Consider the following 24,162-nt stretch of genomic DNA (forward strand, 5'->3'; position numbering starts at 1 on the left):
CGGCTGTGGGTTCTAAAAATAGCGCGCGACACGACAGATTACAACCCGCAGAGCGGGTCTCGCGGGTCTCAACGATTCCTATGTGAAGACCGCTGTTAATTATGACTATGTGTCTCTGAGTCTGCTTCAAAGCATTTTATAATTTTACCAGCAATTTTCTATGTTTTATATATGGATAGCCTATAAATATTTGAACAGGAACTAAACTGGTTTTAGAGAGAAGAGGGCGCCCCCTTTTGGTAGGTTAAGGACTACTGTATGTGATGCGTGGGGAGAATGTCGTGGGCGAGCGAGGATGTTACAACACTTACACAATTTCTTAAAGGTGCTGTATGCCAGGGCTTTCCAATCTTTTAGATGTTGATGTGATTCCTATGATTAATTTATTTAACTATGATTTATATATATATATATATATATATATATATATATATATATATATATATATATATATATATATATATATATTCATGTATTGGCCTATTGCATTTTTTACTCATTTTTTCTTTAGGCTATTTTCCACAGACCCCCTAACAGTCCCCAGTTTGAAAGCCCTGCTTTATGTGATTTAACCCGTTTTGACTAACTTAAGCCAGGCTTAGACTTAATAAAAGGTTCAATCAATGCCTATTTTTTTATTATTATTATTATTTATTTTTTTTGCTAATTAAAGGTTTACACAATTTTGAGAAATCAAACGGAGGCATCCTCCCATCAAAAGCTGAAGACTCTCCGTGTATAGGCCCAATTACACCAAGAACGATAAATATAAAGAAAACTATATAAACAACTGTAGGTCTATATTAGCGCGTTCACAGCAGCGGACAGCATGGTTCTGTTTATTCAAAGCGCCACTTTTGCTCGAGCTCGTTACAGCCTTTGGTTACAGCATGAATGGATTCTGATTGGCTGTCAATTTATTCCATCGTGGTTATCAGCTAAACAAAAATCGTTCTGAAAGGGACCCCTTTCCCAACGATATAGCCGTGCCGTTATAGTTATAGCTGTGGTGTGAACTCTGCTCTATTCTTTAATATTGAGAATGATTTTTAGAACTAGCCTGTATCTTTATCGTTATCTTTATAGTTATAGTCCTTGGTGTTAACAGGCCTTTAGTCTTCTAGAAAATCTGATAAAGGGCTAAGGCCACTCTCTTGACTTCCACAACTAGTATATTTATTAGCAAAGCATTCCAAACATAGGAGATTCATTTACAACCACCGTGTCTGTAGGCCTACTAACAAACCAATTCATTCTGGGTGGAGAGTTCTGGGGATTTTCTCTTTTTGCATCCTGGGTTTGACATCTTGACCCCACACCCACCTGTTTTGTGCTTAAATTCTATTCATTCAAATGCTGCTACACTCTCAAATGATTTTTTGCATTGGTAATGCTTTTGACATTTCAAATGAGCGTTTCTGGAGGTGGAACGACGGCTTTTTGCTCGTGGGTGGTTCATCTTGACAGTTCATTTCAAGTGGTTCGGTATTCTGTTCTCCAGTGCACAATTACCCTAAATATCACTTAAATCAAGTCTTATCATGGTGGTCTCATAAATGCAGTCTCTCTCTCTCTCTCTCTCTCTCTCTCTCTCACACACACACACACACACACACACACACACATGCAAACACAGCCCATAGTGGTTGTTTACTCTGCTCTGCACATTCACCAGGTTGCCATGGATGCATCTGACTGCCTGCTTGCATGCCTCATTCTAGTCCACAGGTCACTACAGAGCCATTCCATAAACATAAATACATACACATATATTCACTAAACACCGTCATTGCCCTTAGACTTCCGACTAGTCGAGAGTGAAACAGTGCATCTGAGCAGACTGGAATTCCAAGCAAAGGGGGAAATTCTCTCTCTCTCTCGCTCTCTCTCTCTCTCTCTCTCTCTCTCTCTCTCTCTCTCTCTCTCTCCCCAGCGAGCAGCAGATAGTTTGTTCTTTTACGTCAAAGGCTCATTCATGTGAAGGTGGTGTGGAGCGATCGATGTGCACATGTTGACAGATAAGAAAAGCAGCTAAAAATAAACCATCCTCGACAAAAAACATCCACTGGCCTACCTCACAGCCGCAAGGACAAACACATGAATTTTTGCTCTCTTCCTGGTACAACAGAGAGAAAACAGGATAAGAGGAGGATGAACGCAGAACAAAGATTGAGGAAATGACACTGAAACCAACCCTCTGTTTAGCAGTAGCTAATACATACAATATGCTGCATGAGTGAAGATGTATGTGTGTTCAAAAGTTGCAGGTTATTGCATAGTTGAATGTGGAAAATGTTCACCCAAAAATGAATATTACATCATCATGTACTCACCCTCATCTTCTTCCAAACCTGTATTTACATTTATGCATTTGGCAGACACTTTTATTCAAAGCTACTTACATTGCATTTCAAGGTACATCCATCTTATTATGAAAATATTCATTATTTATTTAAATTTTTAATTATTTTATTTGGTATTTAAAAAATATATCATTCACAATTAATACTATTTTATTTACTGATTTTTTTTTTGTTATTTTTTTTTGGTTGATTATTTCAAATTGTTCATTTGATGAACTTTTGCTTTCTGGCTATGCATCTTAGTTGATTTTTTATTGATTCAGTAGCTATTTAAATATTGGTAATCAATTGATCACTGATTGCACTGATAAAAAAAAAAAAAAAAATCGCACTCTTCCATATAGAAGGCAAAAAACAGTATGGGACAAAAGAAGTAGGCCTACGTCAGAATTCACAGTACTCGTTAAGAGAACGCAAAAAGCACTTTACTATCCCATGATGAGGCCATGGGAGTGGATTTATGAATGGCAGTGAATGGACATAACTGACTCTAGTAGGTCACATGATAATGAAAGTATGGTAGCCTAAATGTAGCCCGTCCAGTTCATACTCGCATTCATATATAAAACGTACTTTTTTAGTGTGTGTAAATATATTCAAAATAAGTACCAACTCAAGAGAGAATGTGATTTCGGACGCAGCCATAATATTTTTGCAAAATGCAAAATGAAAATGAATGATTTGACTAAATTGACCAAAAAAAACATTTAAAAAAAAAAAATCCAACTGACAACCATCTCCATTACTAAATATACTGGGTCACACTTAATTTGGGGTTTAACTTAATTAACTATGGCCTGGTTTCACAGTCAGGGCTTAAATTAAGCCAGGATTAGGCCTTAGTTCGTTTAGGACATTTAAGTAGCTTTCATAAACAAGACTTATAAAACATAAAACATTACTGATGTGTCTTGAGAGAAAATGGCACTGATATGTTTTAAGATGCAGTGCCAGTTGCTTTCACAGCTCAAACATGTATTTTAGTCTGACTACACTTAAGCCAAACCACAGGAATACTTACTAGGGGTTTAGGGCTAGTAGCGTGGAATTATGCATAATTTAGTTATCAGTAACTATATGTAACATGTACAAGAACACTGTAAAAAATAAAGTATTAAAAAAGTATTAACATACTAAAATAAAGCATAGACTACTATATGTAGCTTATAGAAATATAGCATTGCTTAAAAATGTAGATGTGCCAAAGCGAATCTGTAGGAGAGCGCTGAGATCCGGGCAGCAGCACGTCTCCATGGAGAAGCATCTTCAGTCCTAACAGTTATGACTCACAATTAGCGCATAAAAAAAAAAAAGCATAAAAACCTCCACAGTCATAGTCCTCCCAAAAGCATCCGTGACGTTATTTCTCACACATCATATCATATAATCATGAACTACTCATATTGTCATATTATTATAGTACTAAAGGAATTAAAATAAGGAAGTAATTATTTTGACTTCTGGTGTGTCTGTTTTCAAATGTGCTCTTTTGCATTTTATTTTTAGCTGTTTCCCTGTCTTCCTTCTCTCTTAGTTCTTGGCTGGTGTTGGAGGCCATCAGGCAGAGAGCCGGCTGTTGTCATGGCGACAAGACACGTCTCCGTACTGCAAGTTAGTTAGCAGGTTAGCAGGTCAGCGTGCCCTGAGAGCAAATGAAAGCACTACATCACCGTTCTGCACAATTTAAGGTCCAAAACATTAACCTAGCTCTCGAACACGCGCACATATTCCAGCGTAAAATAAAAACTCACAGCTTTGAGATGGACTAAGTGACATTGGTGGGTTGGGGTTAACAATTTTTTTTTTTTTCGTAACAGATTTTTCTGTAGCGTCTGTATGGGCTATATGCACGCATAAGTTCCGCATTTGACGTAAGGATGCTCGTCCATTTCCGGTTGTGTAGATTAAAGCGAAGGAAAACCGGAGAAAACGGGATTATGGCAGAGTCTTCAATATTTACTGTCCTCTCGTCTTTGAAACGAAACGTACATACGTTTAGATGTCATTTTATATATAGTTATGTTTATTTAATATAATTTTAAAAAGAAGCATAAACACAACGAGGGGTGTCTGTTTTATCTGTTTTTGTGACTAACGTTTCATTAGTATAACCATGGAGTATAAAATTCAATATAAATTCTCGGTATTGCATTGGACTCTATGATCGGCGGAAGTTATGGAGCATCCTTAATCCTTTACCGGAAATAACGCCGCGCATAGAGCCCATTCCTCTCACGGCTGCAATAAGCACAGCTACTTATTCCATTCGGAACGAATGCAATGATTGGCTGGGCGACTGTCACTCTCCTTTGCTACCATGGCTACCACCCCTGTTGCTAAAGGAGCTGCCCATATGCGCGCACACGGTTGACTCTGATAAGATCTGTCTGAGACGCAGCTCTCTGTGTGCGCGGGAATCAACATGAGTTTCTTTTGCATCTTCTTGCTCATGAGCGGTTTAAAATGGTTTAAATGTTTATGAAGACCGCGGCCACGTTCTAATACTGCTTTCTCTAAATAACAAGAAGCCGAAAGCAAAAGCTCCCTCTGGATCTGAATTGAATATTGCAGCAATTTTGCAAAGATTGGTTGTTATTTGGCGTGGGGCCAGGGTGGGCCAAGCTGGAAGTGGAGCCGCGGGCCTTGTGCAAACCTGCTGTGCTTAACGGGACCCGCGGGACCATGCAATTCCCATTCATATTCATGGCTGCGCCTGTAAAACAAGGTCAAAACAGGACAGACGTCAATATAGATGCATGTCAGTGAGAAATCCCTGCATCCATAATGTTCAAGTATCACGTGGAAAGTTTCACAGGGGACATTTTTATAAAGCTGCAGTGAGACAAACTCAAACTGAAGTTGGATCTACTCACCTGTTTGTCCTTAGCTCAAAAAGGACGAGAAACAAAGGGGGGAGGGAAGTTTCTAAATTTGTAGTCGTAAAACAGTGAATCAATTGTGAGTCATTGCTTTGTGATGTCATACTCGAAATGTCATCTCTCATCACTCACTCCCACCTCCAGCAGAAAGGCAGGAAATGAAAAGAACAGGGAAAGTGAGGGGAAGAATGGTGTTATTGACGAAGACCGGGATTATCGCTGAAGATAATGTCAGTGCTGTGACGCATCATGAATACACATTATGTCAGCATAAACTCTAATATTGTGGCCAGTGACGAGACAGGAGAATTGCAGCTATATCCACAGCTCACTGCATCCCTCTTGTGGTCGGTGTGTGATATAATATAAAAGATGATATTCAAGGTTCAGCTGGTACAATGCTGTGCCTGTGGGCTATATGCAAATGAACTCAACAGATAATTCTGTCCTGACAAGGCAAATCGACATACAGTTTTGCAGTTTACACAAATCATTTCATCATTTCAACAAAATAAGTTATTTTTTTAGTATGTCCCGAATAAGCTGTTGCACGACACGCGTCCACAACAAGACAAAATAATATGTGAATTTAAATGAACCAGTTCAACAGTTTACATAGCCTACTCTTAAATCTTAGTGTTGTTACCTGGATGGTCAATGACTGAGGGCAGTACTAAAAAATAAAACAAATATGTTCTTTACACAAAATATGAAAGAATTACACACCGTGATCCTTTTCAAAAGTTATAAAAAATTACTTATGACATAAAACAGCCATTGATCATCCATTATAAACATTTTGCATATTCTGCAAAGGGAAGGTAAACTTTTGAGCAGAACTGTGGAAAATTACATTTGAATATACAGTTTTGGCCAAAATTATTAGAGCAGTGAGATTTACTTTTTCAAAAACATTAAAAATATATTTTGTGTGGTAGTATAACCCTATAAAGAGTCAAAACAGACATCACTAATAACAAATTAATATATAAACAATCAATAATAATTGATCGATTGATTAGCCTACTGTTTAGATGCGAGCATGCCCATCCTTCCTGCAATGTAAATGATTGGAAGTGCTGAAATATAATAGGCCTATGGCTTAAGCAGGGCCTATGGTTACAACATGATCAATCACACAAAGATGCAGGTTACCAAGGCAACGGAAGCATCATCCTCTGCATAATAACCCCTCCCATCTCCCGAGCAGAAGCCAATAGTGATAGCGCGGGGGCGTGGCTAACATCTGCCCGTCAACTTCCAAGTGCGTCAAGTCCTTGTGAGCTGAAGTTACTGTGGTAAATGCCAGACATGAGTGTGAATCGCGCGTCTAAATCAGCAGAGAATTCGAGTTAATTGTATAGAGAGATTATCAGATACATTTTTTGAAAGTAGGTTACAAAACCCCTCCGAGCAACAAAGATCTCGTGACTCTTGTCTAAAATACACAATAATAAAAAACACGCCCTTATTCCTCTGGCTTTCTGGAGTCGTGGCGCAGGTGAGTGACACTTTTTCACACTATTGACAGTGCATGTGCTGCTGGCTGCTGCATCATAGTGGAAAATAATGTTTAAAATGGCATTAGCTCTGGATTATGGTGTGCATGACGTCTAGATGAGTTTTCTCGCTGTTTTCCAAGGGTTCATCTTAAAACGTGTTATTATCACGACGAGGTTAGTGGTTCTAGACCTCTAAACATGATGTGTTTGCACCAGCTAAGTGGAAGTTTAAGCTTGTTATTCATCATGCACGCAGTCATTGTTTTTATACGAGGGTGATGTTGTGCTTTCGTAAGTCTGGCAAAGACCATGATGAACACACAAGACTGAAGGGTTTTATCTGCATATAATGTGTTTACTTAAGGTTTCATAATGCAAACGACAGAAATCACGTGATTATCCATTGGATAATATCCAGACAACAATATGAAGACTTATTGCAATTGCATACATTAATGCAACTTCTTTGCCGCAAATATTAATCACTATGGATGTTTTGCAATTACAGAAACGATTGTGCATTCGTTATTTCATGCCTGTATAGCATATTTACACTTATTAGTTTTATTAAAAGGTAATAAACCCTAAAACAACTTTAAGTTAATAATCAGACTTGGGCTTTATTAATGCTGTTCATTGATTTGAGTAAATTTTTTGACATTTGGGTATTAAGTGTTTGAATTGGTAAAAACGTCTGAGTGCTGCCCTCTTCAGGTTGAACGGTGGCTACTGCAGTTGAATTTTCCTATTAGATGTTGTGGTACTGCGTGATGTAAGCAGGTACCAGCTCACCACGCCCTTGCCTACAGAGAGACACAGGTCTCAGGTGCACGCCCCTCCGCTGGGCTCTGACCAGGGGTTGAGTTACTCTCTAATTAAACTAATGATTTCACTACTTGAGTGTAACTATTTTAGGATCTATGCTCTCTATATCTTGAAAGTGTCCGGGTCGCAATGATATTTTACGTGAAGAAAGAAAATCCACTATCCATATCATTCATTAAATATGTAATATGCATAGAGGTGGAGTCTTGTACATCCCTTAAAGGTTTTCTTTCTTCCTTTCATCTCAGTGTCCCAGCAGGTAATGGAGGGTATGGCGTTGAGCGCGGGCAGCTTGCGGACTTTGCCGTGGTATGTGGTGTGTTCTCAGGTGCTGGGGGTTACATGTGTGGTGATCACAGGTGTGTGGATGGGACATTACCGGGGAGGCTACGCCTGGGACGGCTCAGCTCAAGAGTTTAACGTCCACCCTCTCTGTATGGTCCTCGGCCTGGTCTTTCTCTATGGAGATGGTAAGCATAAATAGAGTAAAGAATAGAGTAAATAGTTTTTAAAAAACTTAATTTAACTGATGTTTGGAAAATAAAAAAAATAGAAGTTCAGGTGCAGTTCAGGAAATAGTATAAATGCTAGTTTTGACACCCAAGGATACAGATATAGTTTTTCTGGGCTGAATATATATATATATATATATATATATATATATATATATATATATATATATATATATAAAAATAATCTTTTCTTTTTCTTTTCATTTAAATATTTAATACCTTGAAATGACTGATTCACCTAGTTTTCCTCTGCTGTGTTGGTAGCATGAACAAATGTTGCCATTTATTTGAGGCGTTTATCAACCCATTTATTCCCTCACATTTTAAACTGTGTTTTTTAAACTACACTATTGGGTATACTGTTTTTTAAACTACACTATTGGGTATAAATTCTGGTTCAAAATTGAAATGTATAAAATGTATATTAAATGCAATATATTAAAATAATCATGTAAACAGTTAAAATGTTTATGTAAATACTGTTAAAAAGTTATTGAATTAAAAATACAAAACCGTAATTGCAAAATATTACTACTACTTAAACACGTCTGTATGTAAATATATTTTAAAATGCAATTTATTCCTATGATGGTAAAGCTGAATTTTCAGCCTTCATCCAGTTGAAACCAGTCTTCAGTGTCACATGATCCTTCCGAAATCATCATAATATGCTAATTGGATGCTCAAGAAATATGTTTTTTTTGTTTGTTATTTTTTTTAACAGTAGTGTATGTGTTATGTGTTTATGTGTGTGTGTATATATATATATATATATATATATATATATATATATATATATATATATATATATATATATATATTATTAAAATATACATTCCTCGTAATATGTATATACATATGTCAAAGTAAAAAATATTGTGTCTTAATAAACAAAATGTACTATATTTAAATTGGTAGTAATTCTTACTGTGGTATGATTTATTAATCCAGGTAATTCTTTAAAAAAAGACACAGTCCAATACACAGTATAATTTTTCTATTTTACTGTGTATTGGACAAATATCAGTGATATAGAAAAGTTGGTTGCAAAGACCAGATTGCGTTTAATTGTCTAATAAGACATCTTTGGGTCTTCTGTCTCTCAACCCTTAGGGTGTGTGTGTGTCTGTGTGTCTCTGTGCTTGTAATAAAACACACAACACTGAACAGAAAGGGCCAGCTAATGCTGTTAGAGCTAAGATCTGTTTTGTTTCCTGATTTTTGTGTAAATATGAATCAGTATGGGCTAGAATACTTCATGGTTGGTTTTCAAACAGAGATCAAGCCCTGATGAGAGATAGTATTGTGTAGTTTTCTCTATTAAACTGTAAATGCTGCTGTCAAGAATACAGTAAAGAAAATAATCAGAGAAGATAAATTATTTTGAACCTTTTTAAATGGATGCATCTGATCTCTATAATTTGATACACACACACACACACACACACACACACATAAACAGACTTCTGTGCTGTTAAAGTATAATCACAGTCAATTCATGGGTCTTCCATCTGGGCACTTAATAAAGCACTCGACAGAGACAGATGCTAATTGAGCTAATATCTTTAGCAGTGATCCTCTGATTCAAAGCCCTCATCATGGCAATTTAATTAGGGCATTATATCTGAAAGGTCACTGGCCTATTAGAGGTTTAGCTGTCCCAAAAAACACCAGTAAAAACAGCCCAGAGGGGATCTGTCTGCTTGTACAAAGGCCAAAAAGACACAGAGGAATACATCTTCAGCTGTTATTTGAAAAGGTACTGCATCTGTTGAATTTCAATCCTGACACAGGCTGTTTTTAGTGCCTTTAAGACTTCTGTCTGTTACTGAAGACTTGTAATTATTTTATAATTGGCTAACCTTTTCACATATGGTAAAATGGCTTAATAAGAGCTTGTTCTTTCTCTACCACAGCTGTTCTGGTTTACCGCGTCTTCAGAAATGAGACTAAACGTTCTGTGAAAATTCTCCACGCTCTGCTGCATATGATGGCCCTCATCATCAGTATTGTGGGTAAGTCCAACATGCGTGTGCTAACAGGCTAGAAGAAAACGTAGATTACATGTACATTTGGCTTGTTTTGCTGGGTATTTGTTTATTGATAGATTTTAGCTGAAATTCACAGCCATTTCCCATGACTAATGTGCAGTTTTTGAACCATTAAATAAGGGGAAAACTAAAATTTCCTTCAGATAAACAGATGTATTTTAGTAGTTGCAGGGCACAGGATAACCAGATTTGCATTTCCAGAAGTCAACACCAATGGGTGCAACTTAATTGTTTATATGTACTCCACCGTTTACAATTTTGGGCTCAGTAAGATTTTCTTCTTTAAAAAAAAAAAAAAAAGGTACATGATGTAACTTTTGGCCCTCTAGCGGTAAAAAAACAAAACGACGTGCATTTTGCAAAAGAATATGGTTTTGGTTGTGCTTCGGCATCTGTGTGACTGTGGATGAATATGGTTATCCTCCTGCTCAGAAAACATTCACTACTGCTCTTAAAGGGATAATCCACCGTTTTTTTTTTATATATTAAACAATGTTATTCCCTTAACTAAGATGAGTTGATACATACCTCTCTCGTCTCAGTGCGTGCACTAAATCGCTCTGTCTTCCAGCGAAACTTTGATAGCACGAAACTTTGCAGGTTATTGCGTCAAGTTTTGTGCGAAAAGCATCCTGCTCCGTCTAAAATCTAAACAATTATAATAGGCTTACCATAGTGAATCAGGGTAAGACAAAACTTTTTTTATGATAGTGGAAATTTTTTGAATAGTGATGGGAGATTTTCAGACATACAAGGATCTTAAAAGTCTACTAAAACTTTTTTATTGATTTAAATTAATTGTGTGGAAAAATAAAAAGTATATGTTTTTAATTATCTCTCTCTCTCACCTCAGGTCTTGTGGCCGCATTTGATTTCCATTCATCGGCTAAGATCTCTCACATGTATAGTCTGCACAGCTGGTGTGGCATGCTCACTTTTGTGCTGTTTTTCCTGCAGGTAATTTGCAGTTATTCCCTTTTGACCAGGGCGAAGGTCTGTTTGCATTTAAACATCTTCCTTATTCCTTATTTGAACAGTTGAGCTGCATCATGACTGTTCTGCAAAATTGTTTATGTATAAAAAAAAAAAAATTTTCTATTCATTGTCTTTATTATTATTATTTTTTACGGATTATACATTTTTTATATATCCTTTTCATAATTTGAGGATACCCGATCCTAAAACATTTTTTAAGAGGCCGATGGAATAGATCGCCTCAAGTTGTCTTAGGACTGACCTCCTCCTCTCCTTTGCTCCAGTGGTTACTGGGACTGGGATTTTTCCTTTTCCCATGGGCATCTGCTCAGCTGAGGAGCTTGTATCTCCCTCTGCACGTGTTCTTCGGCCTGTTGCTGCTGGCCATGTCTGTGGGATCCTGCCTGCTGGGAATCACAGAGAAACTGCTCTTCAGTATCATGTGAGTGTCATCTAACGAATATCATTTTTGAAAATAACATCTGATGTCACTAAGCTGAGGTAAACAATTTGAATGAGAAGAAAGGAATGAGTCACCCGGTGAATGAGTCACAGCGGAAAGAGACTTTCAATGAATATTAATTATATTTGGCTTCTTTCCTCCATCTCTCACTGTGGAGCATCAAATGCTGGATTCATTCAATATATTTGAATGTGTTACTCATGAATAGTTTATTTGAAAAAATGTTTAACTTCATTAACACATAAATAAACACCCTTAAAGGGTTAGTTCACCCAAAAATGAATTCATGAATTGATCACTCACCCTCATGTCGTCCCAAGCCCGTAAGACCTCCGTTCATCTTCGGATGTCCGCACCAAATAAAGTCGTCGTTTTTGGACCAAAATGTATTTTCGATGCTTCAAAACATTCTAACTAACCCACTGATGTCACATGGACTACTTTGATAATGTCTTTATTTCCTTTCTGGACAAGGACAGTATACCGTACATACATTTTCAATGGAGGGACAGAAAACTCTCGGACTAAATCTAAAAATTTCTTATACTGTGTTCTGAAGATGAACGGAGGCCTTGCGGGCTTGGAACAACATGAGGGTGAGTCGTTGATGACAAAATGTCACCCAAAATTTGCATTTTTGGGTGAACTAACCCTTTTGCGTTTCAGTTTAGAAGAGGGCCTAGCTTGTGTTAAGTTTTTGCAAGTTACAACAGTGTTTTTCCATTCATTAACCAATAAAGATTTTATGGCACATTTCCTGTTCTCAGGCCTACTTACTCCAAGTTTGTTGCTGAGGGGGTCCTGGCAAATATTTTAGGCTTGTTGCTGGTGTGCTTTGGGGTCGTGGTGGGTTACGTGGTGACGAGAGAGGATTTCAGGCGACCACCGAATCCTGAGGAGGAGGCTCTATCTGTGCATTTTAAGACCCTGTCGGAAGGAGAAATCCCCAGTTCCCCTTAATGTCTTAATTTACTCCAACTGCCTTTCTGCCCGTGTCTAAGCAAACCTGTCAGCCAGTTCCTTTATTTGCAGTCTTCGTATTATTTGTACTTGACACCCCCTTGTCATATGTACGTTAAAGCAGGATTAAATTACCACCATGTATGGAACAGAAAACATGTTACTGTTTTTATTATTTTTAGTAATTAAATGTTATATATTGTTTTTTTTTATTTTATTTTATTTTGGAATGATTTCTAATTATTGATATATTTTGTATATACACACAATATACAATTATATAGTTCTTGTGCCTTAGAATTTAGATTCTATCGATCTAGATTACTATATCACACACGGAGTTTAGTAAGTTACTAAATTCATTCATTTCTTGGCATTAATTGTACATCTTTAACAGTTTAATTAGATTACTGTATTAATTACTCTCTCTATAAAGTATTGCATTACTTTCTAAATCCTATATCAACCTCGACCAGTTGAACAATACACGAATAGACATGATACAATTGTCTGACTTTAAAGTATTTAAAGTCAGAAAGTTATATTATAAACATATATTTTAACATTAGACGTTAAAGCTTGATTTTAAATCCACGATTATTAAAGAATTGCTCTATTGTCTATATAGTATTTAATCAGAAGTAACATAAAAAAAAAATTCCTTCACTTTTTCAAGGGAAAAGTAATTAAATTATAGTAATTGATGACTTAGTAATGCGCGCGCGCACACACACACTCCTTCCAACTGAAAGATTGTACAGATGATCTGCTGGTGCCCTTGTACTGTATTTTCATTGCAATGTACTTTTCTGTTGCAAGTGTAGTGCCAATATTTATATCACTGTTTTCTATTTGATGTAAAATATCAGTATGTTCATAATGTTTGATTTTGAGTCCAGTTGTGATTAAGGATTTACAGTATAAAAATAAATTCATGAGAAATAAGTTCGACTCAGTGGTAAGTTATTTCACCTTGATTTTCTTTGAAGTAGTATTCTTTTTTAAATAAGCTCAGTATTTCCCTCATACATACAGATGATTGTACAGTTTACAATCGTGTAACTGGATAAAAAGTCCTTATTCACGTTTCTGATTTTCCTTCCCAGCAAAACAACACAGCTCACACATACGGACACTTTACACTGAATCCTCCTTTGTAAGCCCACTTATAAACAAAATCAAAATATTAAAACAAATTACATACAAAACCTAAACTTCAGTTCTTTTTTTTCCTCTAGCAAGGGAAACAAGGAAATATATTGTGCCACAGTCTTTTCCCTCGTACATAAAACCACACTCGGGTTTGTGTATTAGCAGAGAGCATGCGTTCTAGTTCAGCACATTATTTACAGCCATGTACATTTTGGTCATACAAAAGAAAAACAAATATTTAAATACAAACACTGTTGTACAGTAAGCAGTGTTCCAGGTCAACTCTGAGTGCACCAAATGTTTTTCTAAAAAGAGAGAGAGAAAAAAAAAAAATCGCTGCAGAAAGACCTGCTCTTTTTCAACAGCAGTTGACATTGATTAGTTAAGCCGAATCTGACTTGCTGCCATCCTCCCAAAATACACTGTCAAGACATCCATTAAAAATGTGCCTGACCTTCCAATAGTACGTTAGTTCAATGGTGAGGCAAACATGAAGGCAGACAGATTCACAACTTATGTGAATGTTTCAGTGCACAAAAAAACTCTCGAAACATGGATGAGAGCACGTGGATTCTGAGGCTGCAAAAAAGAAGTTTCCCCCACGCCTATTTCCCATGAAAAAAAAGTTTCTTTGGAAAAGATAAATTCTGCTTTAACGGTGTGACTAAGTAAATTAACGGCTGACTACACGGATGCTACTTCCTATGAGCAGATCGTTAGCCTACCACTACATATCTTTGCAGAAATCCTGTTGACAAAAAATAAAAATGCCCATAAAAAGTCTAAAAATATTTCACATTGCTGAATGCATCTCAACTTAGGAAGTAAAGGCAAACTGAAAAACACAACTGCATTGAAATTTAGATATACATATATATTTTTACAAACATAACTTAAAATATTAAATATGACTTTTTTGCTTAAGCAATATTGATCTGGAATATTTCAGTTCATTTCAGACTATTTCATTTTTAACGGCAGGGTTCTCAGGGATTATTACTGGTCTGAGCGGGGACATCATTGGGGACATCTGGTCCAAGGGCAATGCTCATCATATTGTCCATGGCTGGCATTGAGTAGCCACCCTCTCATAAGGTACAGAAAAGTAGAAGGTTGGTGTACAGCAGTTACACAGGCCTACTTTTACTCCAATGGGTCTTGTTACTTCCATTTGTGTCCAGAGCAAATACAGATGCACAGTACATGCTAGATTCATTTCACATAAGTGGAATTCACCTCAACAGGTCTGTAGTTTCACCATCAAGATATGGGAGCAAAAAATCTAAAGATAAGATGTTCAACTTGTTAGATATTCCTCTGGAATGTTCTGATAAATCTTGCACACAGACTCATTCTTCTTATACATTAGACTCCACAAAAGGTCTCTTTGGTTTAATGGGTGAGGTTGGGCCTTGCCTTTCATTGCGAGATATCTGCCTATACTCATTGTCCTGATAGGCCTGGGAAACTGGTAGAGTCCGTGCCACTTTCACATCTGGGTATGTGGGAACCTGACTAACTCTGCCCATCGCGTCCGCCCGGTCCCGCGTCACACCAGGAGGGTTGGCGTAGAAATCATCATCCATTAGGTGGCCATTATGAGCGTTGTTGGTGCGGTTGTAGTAGGCGATATGGCTGAGGGGTGTCGTTTGCTGGCCGTATCCCATGTTGCTAGGAGAAGTTGCTGGACTGTTCACCACTGTATCCAGAGACGAAACAGCCCAGGGTCGAGAACCCGAGGAGGACGAGGCAAGCGAAGGCTGCTGCTGGAGGTACTGCTGAGTCCGTGCGGTCTTGTCTATGATGCCCATGAAAGGTGTGTTGCGGGAGCGAAGGGCCTCTCCTGGATATGTTCCACCCACCACCCGGAAGTCTGTGCCTTGTGGGGGTGACATCGGGGAAAGGTCATCATGGTAGCTTCCTTCATAGGAAATATTTAAGGGTATCTCCATTTGCTGTGCGGAAGCTGACGCCCTGAAGCCTGGACCTAGGTTAGCAGCAGAACCTGCCACTAAACTGTTGTTGGATGGCGAGAAGCGTAGACCTGTACTGTGGGAGTGAATTAGGGGGCGTGGAGCTGGTGGGTGCTGTTTGGGTTCTACGTTATTGGCACTGACTGGACGTCGGTGTGCATGAAGGTTCTCAGGTGAACCTAGCGTCACCTGTCGCTCCATTTCGACCGGATAGTAGGCGGTCGACTGACTGCGGCTGATCTGTGGGGTCTGTCCATAGCGGACACCTCCAGGACTGGGTCGGTAGGCAGAGGAGGGCCTGTGGGGAAGCTCATCCTCCACAAGGCCAGGATCCATGCTGATGGCACGCTGGTACAAGGCCCCTGCACTCAGACTGCCTTGAGGCTGAAGTGAAGAAGAATATCCTCCATCCCCAACTTCATCCATGTCACCTGGGCAGCGGGCACTCATCGAGTGAGCAATCTGACTGTACGCACTACTACCCAGTACGGCACTGGAGTGTACCGCGGAGCTGGGCTGGTTGGTGCGGATGATCTGTGCTTTAGCTGGCTGCAACCACTGGCTTTGTTGTGATGGCTGGGAAGTCTGCTGGGAAAATTGGAATGAACGCTGGCTGCTCATCTTGGACAGAGGGGACTTGGGTCGTCCTGCAAGCTGGTCCTGTTGGTAGCGTCCTGCAGAGGCGGACTGGGGACGGTACATGGCAACTCCCTCAGAGGTGGGGCTGGCACGATACTGTGTTCCACGGCGTAATGGTGAAGGTGGCGGGCTGAAGTGGTAGGAGGCCTGATGAGGGGGACTGGGCCGGAAGTGGGAGCTCTGGTGCGTTGGGGAGAGCGACGGTGAGGTGGATTGGTAGCCTTGCCGTGTAGGAGAGGACATTGAAGGGGGGCTGGGGCGAAGGTCATATGCTTGGCCCAAGTAGGGTGAATCATGATGGCTTGGAGATGGAGGCATGTTCTGAATAACCGGAAGTCCCGATGGAATAGTGTGGGGCTCAGTGGGAACGCCATCTAAATCCCGCTCAAGGTAATCGTCATCCTCCACAAACAAGCCCTGGACAGGCTCCATGTCTGAAATATGGGGCTCCATTGGTGGAGGCGGTATCATGGATGGGGCTTGATCGCGGGGAGGGGAAGGAGGAGGATCCAGCTCCTGATGCTGTTCAACCTGATGACACTCTTCTTCCACGCGTTGCAGCAGGCGCTGGATCTCGCGGTTATTGGGACAAAGACACATGGCTTCACTCAGGTCCTCCAGGGCTGCGTGGAATTGCCTACAGCAAGGGAGACGGAGAATGAGAGAGAGTAGGAAGGTGGAATGTGGCAGTAGGTAGAGAGAAAGAAGGAAATATGCTTGTTAAATACTAAAAAAGACTATTGCTAAAGGAATATATTCGGGGATCAATGTAAATGAATCTTTATCAACAGCATCTGAAGTGGCTCGTTGACAATTACCACACAGAATAATTAGAACCCATTCCTCGGTTTGTATAAAAATTGGAGTAATGCACTTACAGTGGAAGTCTATGGGCCAACAACGGATTCAAGGAACCGGTTTTCAGGTTTAAAAATTTATTGAAGAATGTCATTTAATATATTTGGCCAAAATCGTGTGATATAAAAGATTAAGTGCTTTGCACAGGCTGTACTGGCTATGATTAGAGGGAAAATACTAGACTGACACTCTTACATTAAACATAAGCCTTTACAAGCATTGTGTTTTTTGAATAACGAAAACACTATACTAATTCAAAGAACTTCATTCACGATTTAGGCAGGTGGAACTACTGTATGTGGTTTTGCCGACAGTTTGAGGATCCACTCGATTTACAAGGTTTAGGCACAAGCTCATAGTATAAAGCTATTTAGTATAAAGTTCTATTGAATATCTGGTATAAAGAGTAGGCACAAAAAAAAAAGAAGTAAAAAAAATATGAACTGATTATTCATACGGTTATTATGGTAGTTATTAATCAAACGGTTTTCAGAACTATATGTTACAGAAGTAAAGCAGGAATAGAAATGTTACATTATGATTCTGTTCGGGGTGAACTGATTGATTTGTTTTGCATTTTTAAACCCTGGTTAAAAGTAAACTTTTAATTTTATTTTTTGTAGAAGATTAGCCAACAAGAAAACAAAACCTGACAACCATTATAATATATTTGCACAAAAAAAAGAGATTCACTCGGAATTGTGTTTGCAGTGCATAACCAGTAGATAAGTGAATCTACCTAAAACAGTACCCCCATCCCAAAAATTATGATTTAGACGGCTCAAAAATAATTTAATAAATAAAATTGTACCGAAACAAATTAAAGTGCTTTGACAAAAACACAAGTTTTTCTTTTTCTTCCGGGATGCCCATAGACTTTCATTGTAGATTTCAAGCTTAACTTGTATTGAACCTGGAACATTCCTTTAGTAATTTTACCAATGAAAATCATAGACGGCCCCCCCCCCCCAAAAAAAAAAATAAATGAAATAAATCCAAATGAAATAAGCTGATAAAAAGAGAAAAAGGAATAAAATGTGAATGATGGGCATTCTGAGAAAAAATAATTTGATTGTTCAACACAACATGAAGTATGAAGAACAGGTCTAATCCTGATGTTGTCTACTAATGAGGCAGAAGTCAAGGGGCTTCAATTGATTTCTATCTGGAAAGTCTAGCATAGCACTACGCCAACCAATCGAAACACATTTGGCCAGTTTGGGTCACGATCTGTCAGCACTCGATCTGTGCGAGACAGAATGTGTTTTATAGGCTGTCCTGCCTGTTGGTTGCTACGGTTACCTGCTGCTGCGCTTGGCACGGGCTCGTGCGTAATAGGCTTCATAGGATTTGGGTTTCAACTCTAGTGCCTTGGAGGCAAACTCCTCCGCCATCCCAAAGTCCTGCAAGCAACAACAGGACCAACAGTCATACACTGAGCCGTACATGAGGTCAGAGGGAGGACACACACACGTGCATGCGGACAATCACACACACACACACACACACTCTTACATCATTAACGCAAACATACTCATGTTGGACATGAACATGTCACATTTATATGAGAATGTCAACACTGATTATTACATAAATCAACATATTTTGAGCACCATTAGTGCAAATATGATACACATACATACATACATACAATTATGGAAATGCACGTACACACTTATAAAATGTGTTGACACACAAATATATGCTCAACAGGGACAGTGGGAAGATGCAATGTGACAGCTCCAACCTCTACCTGTACTAAACCTAACTCTTAAACAAATGTCAGAAAAACCCAATGAACCAACAAATCAAACCAAAACAGGGATGAGATCATGATGGGAAGAAAAACTACAGCATGGGCTGAGTGTATAGACAGCTATCAAGAGAATTTCTTCATTATGGGGAAAATGAGAAATAATTATCCAAAATGAGAAATAATGTTGCCATAAAGGTGAAAAAAAAATGGGAAGATCAAAATATCTCCAAATACATCAATACAGCCTTTAAAGTCCTTGTTCCGTAACTGCTTTGGTCTTTTCAAAAGGAATTCAGAACACAGACCAAGCACACAACTAATACATGTACTGTAGTTTGTTGGTTAGGTAAGTTGCCATTGAATTGGACGCTTGTAAACAAGAAGATTTACAGAATGGACCCCTTTTGCGCCAACGTCATAATTACGTCACAACGCTAGCTGGAGGCAAAACAATGGCGGCCAATACAAACCATAATACATACACTGTAGTCACTTGGACTATTTTAACGAATTCTTTAATAACTTTTTGAGGCCAGCAAGTTTCAATCCCTCAAGAAGCCTATGGACTAGTATGGAGGAGTGATCCAGCTCTCAGATTAAATCAAAAAAAATATCTTAATTTGTGTTCCGAAGATGAACGAAGGTCTTACAGGGTTGGAACAACATGAGGGTGAGTAAATACTGACAGAATTTTCATTTTTGGGTGAATTAACCCTTTAATGAAGATGCCAGAGGGATCGTTCTTGCCTCCAGCTAAGCTCCGCCAAACACAGAATTTTCATTTTTGGGTGAACTAACCCTTTAATGAAGATGCCAGAGAAATCGTTCTTGCCTCCAGCTAAGCTCCGCCCACAAAAAATGTCACCATGTTTACCAACTGAAAAGGGGTCTATACTAGCTGCTAGTAGTCGACAGATATGTTTTTGTATTTTTTTTATTTTTTATAAATGTCAATATCTACAGCGTAGTACAATATATCATGGACCTTAGGGTAGACACAATATTTAATTTAACACAAATAAAGTGTACAGTGTGTTGTCTTCAGACACTTGTCTGGAACACTGGAATTTTTTTTAATGTCAAATTTTCACAATGTTTGAATAATACGCTGAATGAAACAGCTGACGGCTGGGTTTAGCACAAGGCCAACCAGACACAGTGGATACTGGGATCGTGTGTTGTAACTCCACAGGGTCACTCTAACTCCATTTTGGATTTGCCCTGCAATCCCCTTTCTCTAATACCATATCCTTAACAAACAGACTAATCAATACACCTAAGAAAAAAAAGTATCTATTGTTAGGAATGACCGAAAAAATTCAAGGTCAAAGAGTCATTTTACATGAGGTAACCAAACTAGATTAATGTAATCAGGGCAATCTCAATTCTTCCTCATAACGTCGCTATGAGTGAAGAGAGACAGAAGGAAGAGTTTTCTGAAACTGAGAGCTTTGGACTCACATTCATTTTCCTCCGGCAGCGGGAGAGGTTGAGCAGCAGAGAGACTTTGAGCTCGCGGAAGGTCTTCAGGTCCTCTGTGAACCCTTCTCGTGGAAACTTCTTCAGGGCGTACTGGTAGCGTTGGGCGGCTTCTTTCACCTTTCCTTTCTGGGTTGACAAGACACTTTTACTTCTCAATTTCGAAATAACATACGATTATGCATTAAACAAATGCACAAAACTGATATTACAGTAGTAAATCCAGACAAATCCCTTACTTTACTTTTTTAAGGGAAAAGTAATTAAATTACAATAATTAATGACCTAGTAATGCACACTGTACATTATTATCAGTAGCATATTCCTATATGAACAGACTACATTTCTTCAGCTGAATATTCTAGGATTACAATTCAAATAAAAGCTACTCACCTTGTAGAATCCATCTCCTTCCTCTATCAGTTTGCTCAGCAGAACAATCATAATATCAGGTTTGGATGTGGCCATTGCCCATGTCGCAGGACCTAAGTGCAATAGAGCAAACAAAAAGAGGCAAAGCAAAGAGTCACCACAGACTGATAGTCCATCTGGCCACAAAATAGCTTGCTAATCTCTGAGGGACACAGAGGAACGAGCAGGCTGCCAGGATATCTTGCTTGAAAGAAGGCAAAGTCTACAAACAACTTATGGATATCACAAAAAGCCATAGCAACACACCAGACAAAAAAGAAAGAAACAAATCACGAGCAGCTTGGCTGTTTATACCTTGCCGAAATTGAAATCGGTTAATACAGCCAATAAAAACATAAAAACTTGCAGTCAGCATGTTTGAGCTCTCTGTGGACAGCCTGAACAGAGGTCAAGTGTTTCCATTGGTTTAGACTGAATGTATAGTGGAGGGAGGGTGGGAATAAGAGATTGATGAGAGCTGTGCATTTCGCCATGGGCAGCCAGTCGCAGTATGCAGGCAGACAGGCAGTGACTTAGTGCAATTCATGCAAGGCACAGTTGAGGACAAACTGATGAGAACAGGATCAGTAACTGGCCAATAGCCTGAAAAAGCCAAACTGAGAGCAACTGTGGTGGGAAAAATTAAGGTGTTGTTCACACAGAATGTATTCTTGCTTTCAGGAATAGCTACAGTAGACGCAATTGCGAAACAACAGCAAAGGACAGAATTGAGAGAATTCTCGAGATACGTTTCCAACAACTACAGCATCTTAAAAGTCTGAAGCTAAAGGCAAGAGATACTACTTTTTTTTTTTGCAAAATCAAAGACATCCATTATAATAGAGAAGCGCTGCAGAATAAAACATCGCAACAGGCTTTTAAAACTACAGATCCTTAAAAATGTGACGTGTGATCATTTTCAGCATCTCGTGTCATCGCAATTTTAAAATGCGACGCTAATGAAATGCAGCTGCACGCAATGTTGAAAAACATCCATCAAAAATCACAAAAGATTAGAACAAAAAGATCATCTTAAAGTCCCCGTGAAATCAAAATTGAACCTATTTACTTTGTTAGCGCATATTACTAGTCTTGTGGTGAACAATTAATCCGTGCAAGTGAATATATATTAAAAAAATGTTTTACCTTAGTAATCTTTAATCAAAATCTGAAAAGTTACTTCCGGTCTGGAACGGTTTCTTCTTCTGATGACGTAGGTTTCACAGTTTGGGTGGGGAAACGCTTAAACACTCCCCTCAAACCGTTAGTTTACTATGAGCGAGAGATGGAGAGGAGGAGCGCTAGAGTAAAACCCTGCCCTCTGTTCAATATTCCGTTTCACTTGGAAATACGTCACAGCACGGGAGAAAAATCGTTTGCAACTTCCGGTTCACGGGGACTTTAAAGGGTTAGTTCACCCAAAAATGAAAATTAAGTCATTAATTACTCACCCCCATGCTGTACCAACCCCGTAAGACCTTCGTTCATCTTCGAAACGCAAATGAAGATATTTTTGATTAAATTTGAGAGCTGTCTCACTACCACATTGGCTCCTAAGGGACTGCCTCTTGACGGCCCAAAAAGTCAATGAAGAAAATGTTTAAATATTCCATGCGACTACCATGGCTCAACTATAAGTTTATCAAGCGACGAATACTTTTTGTGCGAAAAAACAAAAAATAACGACTTTATTCGACTATTCCTTTTCTTCCTTGTTGGCCTGAAACGAGACTTCCATACGATTTCCACGACGCATGCGCGAGAACTGAACTAAAGTGGTTGAAGGAGATCGCAATTCTCGCACATGCGTCGTGGAAATCTAAGGAAGTCTCGTTTCAGGCCAACAAGGAAGAAAAGGAATAGTCGAATAAAGTCGTTATTTTTGTTTGTTTTTTCGCACAAAAAGTATTCGCGTCGCTTGATAAACATATAGTTGAGCCACGGTAGTCACTTGGGATATTTAAACATTTTCTTCATTGACTTTCTGGGCCGTCAAGAGCCAGTCCCTTAGGCAGCCAATGTGGTAGTGAGACAGCTCTCAAATTTAATCAAAAATATCTTCATTTGTGTTCCGAAGATGAACGAAGGTCTTACGGGGTTGGTACAGCATGGGGGTGAGTAATTAATGACTTAATTTTCATTTTTGGGTGAACTAACCCTTTAAATGTGATGCTGAGGGTGCAAGATGCTGCAAAAAAGCGAAAAGCATCAGAACAATGACAGACGTCCGTCGCAATTTGAAAACTTGTCACAGCAACTTTAATTGCGATCTTGCAATTAAAAGAAAAACGCTGCAAAACAGCAAAAAGCATCACTACAGCATCTCAAGGTGAGTTTTAACTTCTTATAACTTGACGTAGCATCTTAAAATGCGAAAAAGTATTGCAACAGTGAAAGACGTCGATCACAATACGACAATGCAACGGAATAGAAGTAAAAAAAAAAGGTAACGGACGATTCATTTTAAACTTCTTTTAACTTGAGACAGCATCGTAAAAATGCAACACTCAAAGACCATTCATGTTTCCATGAAAAACGAGTTACAAAACAAGAGCAAGAATGCATTCTGTGTTCGTGTCCTCCGCAAAATCACAAAACATTCTGCAGCATCATGCCAAAATGCAAAACCTCTTCCTAACATGCAGCCATGCAAAGCAGACGGAATGAACAAAAACAATCCACGTCTCCCATCAGATTTTTGCAGAAGTACAAGATTACACAACTCGTATTTATGGCTGACAGCAGCTCTTTCCACTTTTTGTAGACAAGAATAGTGATGTGAACATTCGGACATCCAAAACACTGTCAGACCCGACCAATGGAGAAGGGACCACACAGGTAACAAGATGGAGGGACACAGTCAAAAATGGCAGATGGGGACAAACTAAGGTGTGCGTTTTACCTCGAGCACGGGTGGGGAGTGTCTGACATCCTGGTTACGAGGAGAGAAGAGGTGGGAAGGGTCACGAGTGAAAGGGTGACAGGTTATTAGGGCAGAGTGAAGCATCATGGGAGGGGAGTCCGTATCAGACAGAGCAAAGGTTTATGAAAACAGGAAGCAAAGAAGAGAAAAAGAGAGAGTTTGATAGTCGATGGTTAATGGTGAAAGAGTGACGTGAAAGGAAGAACAGGGAAGATCAGCCGTGAGAAGCCGTGGCAAGCAGCAACATTAGAAAAAGCAACAAGCCCATCGTGATCAGCTGCTGATCAGTGGAGTTCTGCAGTTCGGTGAAGAGCACACGAAAAGGAGGGTTAGACTAGGATGACTGAGGTCACAGGGAGGGGTATGAAGGAGAAAGACATCTAAATGTGAAGCTAATTTCATGTGATTTTCAAATGCATGTGCTGCTTGCTTTTATTCAAG

General features: G+C 39.0%; 2 protein-coding genes across 8 annotated transcripts in view; one reads left to right on the top strand and one right to left on the bottom strand.

Moving 5' to 3' along the window:
* Positions 1–6,496: 6,496 nt before the first annotated feature.
* On the top strand, positions 6,497–14,255 carry cyb561 (cytochrome b561). Its single transcript, XM_039685805.2, has 6 exons — positions 6,497–6,743; positions 7,818–8,039; positions 9,998–10,096; positions 10,986–11,089; positions 11,392–11,549; positions 12,338–14,255. Exons 2-6 carry the CDS (start codon positions 7,832–7,834, stop codon positions 12,528–12,530), a joined length of 762 nt encoding a protein of 253 aa, XP_039541739.2. The 5' UTR covers positions 6,497–6,743; positions 7,818–7,831; the 3' UTR covers positions 12,531–14,255.
* The window catches only part of tanc2a (tetratricopeptide repeat, ankyrin repeat and coiled-coil containing 2a), a 159,462-nt gene continuing 148,789 nt past the window's right edge, over positions 13,490–24,162 (bottom strand). For 6 of the 7 annotated variants that reach the window (XM_089128397.1, XM_089128398.1, XM_089128401.1 and 3 more), the window contains 5 exons: positions 23,701–23,730; positions 20,781–20,872; positions 20,370–20,516; positions 18,455–18,555; positions 13,490–16,931 (listed from right to left, as the gene is read on the bottom strand). In XM_089128397.1, coding sequence (XP_088984523.1) covers positions 15,041–16,931; positions 18,455–18,555; positions 20,370–20,516; positions 20,781–20,872; positions 23,701–23,730 — 2,261 coding nt within the window. In that variant the 3' untranslated portion in view covers positions 13,490–15,040. The remainder of the gene's footprint in view (positions 16,932–18,454; positions 18,556–20,369; positions 20,517–20,780; positions 20,873–23,700; positions 23,731–24,162) is intronic. The other variant, XM_039685800.2, reaches the window with a different exon arrangement.

The sequence above is a fragment of the Pimephales promelas genome, chromosome 3 (assembly GCF_988280905.1).
Source record: "Pimephales promelas chromosome 3, fPimPro1.hap1.1, whole genome shotgun sequence".
NCBI lineage: Eukaryota > Metazoa > Chordata > Actinopteri > Cypriniformes > Leuciscidae > Pimephales > Pimephales promelas.